This window comes from Myripristis murdjan, chromosome 5 (assembly GCF_902150065.1).
Source record: "Myripristis murdjan chromosome 5, fMyrMur1.1, whole genome shotgun sequence".
In the NCBI taxonomy this organism is placed as follows: Eukaryota; Metazoa; Chordata; class Actinopteri; order Holocentriformes; family Holocentridae; genus Myripristis; species Myripristis murdjan.
The window spans coordinates 21,040,360-21,046,587 of NC_043984.1; the positions used below are offsets into that span (position 1 = coordinate 21,040,360).

Below are 6,228 nucleotides of genomic sequence, written 5' to 3' on the forward strand. Positions count from 1 at the left end.
CTTTTTGAGCCACTTGCACGTTTTCTCAATATCAGCCACTTCTGCTACCTGTCAGTAGTACATGCTATGCAGGGGCTTGTCCTTACATGATAGTGCCTCTTCCTCTTCCTCTTCCTCCTCCTGATTGGGCTTCTGCTGCCTGAGATATTCACATAGCAGGTCATCACTGGGGGCCATCTTCCTGATGTATTCCTGGATGTTCGTTGTTTCATCCTGGATGAAACAACCAATCCTCACCAGTCCTCAGCCTCCCTACTTCGACTTAGTGTACAGCCTCAAGGTGCTGGATTGGGGTGAAATCCTCCATTTGTTGTGAGGAGCTTCCTTGTCTTGACCTCAGTGGCATCTATCTCCCCCTTTGGCCAGGATATTTCACCAGCGGGGTATCTGATCACAGGCAGGGTGTAGGTGTTGATGGCTTGGATCTTGTTCTGTCCATTCAGCTGGCGCTTCAGGACCTGCCTCACTCTATGGAGGTATTTGGTTGTAGCTGTCCTGCATGTCTGCTATGTTGCCTTCAGGTAGTTCAACCCTTTCAGTTGCGATCCTGTTCAATACCATCCTGCCACACTTATCCAGTCCAAATGACATGCCGATGTTGTTGCTGTAGAGCCTGATGATGTGGATCTGTGAGTCGATGTCTCTCTCATTCCTGGCATACAGCTTGTTGTCATCCATGTAGAGGAGGTGGTTGATGGTTGCTCCAAATCAGAACTGGTATCTGAAGCCACTCTTCATGATGATCTGGCTGAGGGGGTTTAGGCATACACAGAACAGCAGGGGGGACAAGGCGTCTCCTTGGTGCCACACTTGATGCTAACTTGTGCAGTTGGCTCTGAGTTAGCTTCTAGAGGTGTCCTCCAGGTTCCCATCGAGTTCTTGATGAAGGCTCTCAGTTTTCTGTTGAGGTTGTACAGCTTCAAGCACTCCAGTATGCGTGTGTAGCATTGAGTTGTAGATTTTCTTGTTGTCGATCCAGGCAGTGCTGTGTCAACCAGTAGCTGGTGTTTCTGTCTTCTAGTGTTACTGTCAATTCTCCTCTGAGCTCTGCTCATGCATTGAGTCTGGTGACCACACATCTTAGCCACTATGATACCCGACAGGAGATTCCATGTTGTGGAGACGCAGATTATAGGTCGGTAGTTGGATGGGTTTGTTCCCTTTTGGAGGTCCTTGATCTGCACCATCTGACCTTGGGTAAGCCACTCCATTCATTAGAAGCTGTTTCATTTGCACTGAAATACAAGGATACAAGGATACAAGGAAGTTTATAAGTATAATAATAATATATATAATAAGTATAATACATATATGCACACACACTCACACATACATATACATACACATACATATACATATAACACACACACACACACATGTAGATAGATTTTTTCTGTACATTGTTTTTTTTTTTGCATGTGCATTTTTTGCACTTTGTGTGTTTTATTTTTTTATCATTTATAATGAGATTATTTCTTTAAATTGTTGTTGTTGTTGATGTTGTTATTGTTGTTGTTGTTGTTGTTGTTGTTGTTGTTGTTGTTGTTACTTATTATCACTACCAATCAGTACTGACATTGTGTAAGAGACAAAGATCTAATGTTGCCCCAAAAGCCTATTGAGGTCTTGGTTATTAAATATTTAACAGCTGGTCTTCTACTTTGATCAGTAGTCTACATTTTGACTCACACACAGTGGAATTTGTGAGGTGTAACTTTTGCCCGTGGCTATAATGGCTTTAGTCAGTCATGCAACCTGAGTGCCACTCCTTCAGCCTCTCTTGTGCAGTTTCTGTGAAACCTAATCTATCCTTATGCCAGATGACTATGCAATCGTGTACTGTTAAACGCATTCACGGCTTGAAGTGCTATTCAAAGTAAACTGATGACAACCTCAAAAGTGAATTCTACCTTGATATCACTTCATCTTAACTTTATTTTTTAGTGAACACTTCACAATTTAACTCATTATAAGTTTAATGTGGTTCATATAGCCAGACCAACTTAATCTCTTTGTTTATCAAAATATATTGTCATATATTTTGATAAACAATGATTTTCAAGACTTAAATGTCACTAGCTTGGCCCACTGAGCCATGATTGGTGGATCACATGCAAGTGTCAGCTCTGCTTTGCATTTCATTCCCAGTGGGGAAAAAGTAGAGCAGTGGAGTAGCATACACAGTAATCACTTGTGATTTATGTTGATGTATAAAAAACATTACTATCCAAGATGACAGACAAGACATGGTATGAGCATAATGTGAGTGTGTATAGCATGTGTCAGCGATCAGGGTGGGGGGAGCTCAGCTGTGTGGAAATGAGAGGGGAGACTAACATTCTCCATCACGTACACTCCCATACCTTTCCTTTCTAGTTTTGGCTCTTTAAAAGCTGCTGTCAGTGGTGTGTGTCGGCCTCATTATCACTTTGTCTTAGCTTGAGGGATTTCCTGTCCGCTGCGTTGTGTGAGATGCCTCTTTACACCCACACCCTGGCCCTGCTCCTTCTGGCTCTGTCTAGCCCCTGGCCACTGACCTGTCTCGGGATGCCCTCCAGAGACTGTCCCACCTGTAAAGGAAATCAGGGGCAGGGGAGCCCCTTACCTCATCAGTCTACAGAATTCAGCACCACTAGTCTGGCCATTGGAGAACCGTGTGGGGTCTACACTCTGAGCTGTGCTAACGGTGCTCGCTGCACACCCCCAGAGGACGAAGCTAGGCCCCTCCAGGCCCTGCTGGAAGGCAGGGGTGTCTGCAGTAACACCAGCAGGATCAACCCAACTGAAAGGACTCACACTGCAGGTAAAATATTAATTTGTACCTGGGGACAATGTAGCTACAAGGATAGAATGGTGTCATTCAACCTTTGGGCTTCAGTTAGGTTCATGGTGTACAGAGTTGTGTTTTAAACTCTTTATAAAATGTGTGCTGACTTGTGCTTGGTTCTCTTCCTGTAATGTGAGTGAAGCTTTCTAAATAGTCTAGAGGAAATGACTAAGAACACTTGTTCTTACATGATACATAACTTAGTAATGAATTACTTTGTTCATGGCCCAACTGCTCGTTCTAGAATAGGAAGTTAAGTAAAAATAGTTGTTTTAGGATACTGAAACGTCATTTACTGTACAAAAAGTTGTGGGAAAATTTATATTTGATGGCTCAGACACCACAGTTTAGTTATGGGTTTTTGGTTCAGACACTAAGTTTATTAACAAGTGAGGATAGAGTCCAACAACACTGAGTTTATTAACAAAAAATAAATGCACCACCTAGACTACCTTGTAAAAACAAGTATGATAATTGCAGTTCACTGAACAATAACATCATAATTAATTGCACGATGTTAAAATCTTTTTTTCTTCACTGGATCTCAGACCCTACACCCACTCAGGATCCAGAGAAGGTAACAATCATCTTCCTTACTGACTGCAGTATTTAAAACTAAAACTAAATGAACAACCTGAAATTGGGTTACTTTGAAACCTCTTGAAATCTGTGTCTTTTCCTTTACTAGGCTCCGTGTCGCAAACTGCTTACCACAATTATGAAACGTCATGATGCCCAGTTATTCCAGTCACATCAGGATATTTACATGCCCAATTGTGACAAGCGTGGTTTCTTCAGAAAGAAGCAAGTGAGTTTGTGCAATTTTTGTGAAGTTTTAATCATGTCAGCTAGACTGAAACTTGGCATGTACACCATGTGCAGCTCTAAAGCAGGATTTCACCAATGCACCTTTGTGTGTTTTCTTTGTGTAGTGTTGGTCCTCTCGAGGTATGCAGCGTGGCAACTGCTGGTGTGTGGATGAGAATGGCGTGCCAGTGCCTTCAAATGTAAAACAGGAGGGCACCCTGATTTGTGAAAGTGCATGAAGACGTGGCTAAAGCAGAGCAGCCTAAAGTTTGATTACCAGTTTGAGACAGAATGGCAATAGCGATTTTATTTATATAGCTCATTTCATTAACAGTAAGCTCAATGTGTTTTACATTGTAGGGAAAATATAAGAATATAGATATAAACATGAAAATATCAGTAGCATGAGCGATATAAATATAAGAATATAAGCATGAGTAAAATGCAGAAAATGAAGCAATGAACTATTACACAGAGTGTACATTAAACACACCATACAGCAATTAGAAATCAAAAACATCAACACAATTAAATAGAAATCCCTAACCCTATCACATAGCCACACATGTAACCAACTGCCATGTGCATACATACACACACACACACACACACACACACACACACACACACATGCATTAATTAACCATAAGCCTGGGAGAATAGAAAGGAAAGTTTTGAGTTTTCATTTGAATGCACAGTTGTGCTGGACCTCAGGTCAGCGGGACGCTCGTTCCAGAGAGCAGGACCGCAGTAAGTGAAGGCACTCTCACCGGACCTGGATCTAATTCTGGGTACAGCTGGAAGACCTCTGCCTGATGACCTGAGAAGGCTGATCAGGTTACAATCAGTGAGCAAGTCAGAAATGTACGGAGGAGCCAAACCATTAAGGGCTTTATAGACTAGTGGCAGCATTTTGAAGGTCATTCTGTATTGTAGCAGGAGCCAATGAAGTGATTGAAGTAGCGGAGTAATATGTTGAAGTTTTCATGTATGTGTAAGGACTGACTGATGCATTTTGAATGAGCAAAAGTCATGGACAAAAGAACATCTTGTTGATTGAAAAGGTGCCAGACACTGCCTCACATTTTTAATATTTCAAGACCGGAAAGTAGAATTTCTCCTCCTAAAAAAACGTTTTTTTTTCCCCACAGTCAGTGGTGACTTGGTATCCTTGCGCCCTCTACTGAGCATAAAAAATAATAAAAATACACACACACACTCACACTCACTCACACATACTCAGTGGCCACTTTATTAGGTCCACCTGTACAACCAAATACAATCCAGTGCAACTGTTCTGACATAAAGTTTACTTTTCTGATGCCTGTAATGCTCAGGTTTTCTTTTTGTCACAGTAATAGAGGTCTTCATTCAATTCTATGTTTGGCTTTGAGCTCATAGTTAGTGCTGCTGTTGTACTGGACTGCATTTTATTGGAAGCTGTTTCCACTATTCTGTCCCCCCTCATGTATATAAATAGGGAGGACAAAAAAAAATAGAAACAGTTCAGTATAATGTAGTTCAGGACAAGACCTCTGCAAAGTACAACCTAAATAATAAACATATAATTAAAATTTACACATATTCCACAATGACAACACAAACTGAACATTATAAACTTTCTTAAAAGGTAGAATTCATGGCAGAGCTGTTGACCTGAACTGCATTAGATTGTGGAGGTGGACCTGATGAAGTGGCCACTGAGTGTATATATATATATATATATATATATATATATATATATATATATATATATATATATATATATATATATATATATATCTCCTGCAATGAATCAAGCGTCAGAACCCAAAATGATTTGGTTGGTTACTTTGGTTCATTACTGCAACAATAATATACATACAGTGTGTTTTCAAAGTGAAATTAGATCATTTGTACACATTTGATATACTTAAAGTGTCTATTTTCGATATTGCTATTACTATAGTCTATATTCATCATGTGCTGCAGTGTTTTTAAAGATTTTTACCTTTTAATTTACTGTAATTAACTGTAATTTTATTACTGTTTTGCTATATCTCAGTGTCACTCTATTTATGTTCCCTTAAATATGATACTCTATTTATGTTCATTTTGATGCTGCTCTGAATAAGTGGCTGTCAAATAATTTATCTGTGCTTCTGTGTTAGCAGACACCAAATATGTAACCTTTTTGTTCATAACTCAGACTTAAATGGAGGCATTATTTTAGTTTTTACTTTTATGTCTTTTTTTTTTCATTTTCATTTTCACTTTATTTAACTTTATTTAACTAGGCAGCTTAAAGCAAATTCTTACTAACAGGCTGGAGTGGAGGAATTTCACTTCTTGAACTGCAAGAGGAAGACATTTAAAAACAAAAGGTTAAGACAGATGAAAATATATTACAAATACAAAAACATTTTGTTCCATTTTGTTTGTAAATTAAAGTTATTTTACTCTGAAAATAAAGCTTTTTTGGTCTTTTAACCGGACAATCTTTTATTCATATGAGCAGGAAATGAGGACAAGATGGACCAATTTTTACGTTTTTTTTTTTTTGTGAGAATGTTCTTGCCACACATAAACAGTAAAGTGTTGCAATGCATTCATGA

General features: G+C 39.4%; 1 protein-coding gene across 1 annotated transcript; it reads left to right on the forward strand.

Moving 5' to 3' along the window:
* Window positions 1-2,472: 2,472 nt before the first annotated feature.
* Window positions 2,473-3,912, forward strand: LOC115358863 (insulin-like growth factor-binding protein 3). Its single transcript, XM_030050953.1, has 5 exons — window positions 2,473-2,803; window positions 2,838-2,845; window positions 3,378-3,404; window positions 3,516-3,635; window positions 3,760-3,912. Exons 1-5 carry the CDS (start codon window positions 2,473-2,475, stop codon window positions 3,871-3,873), a joined length of 600 nt encoding a protein of 199 aa, XP_029906813.1. The 3' UTR covers window positions 3,874-3,912.
* The last annotated feature ends 2,316 nt before the right edge of the window (window positions 3,913-6,228 follow it).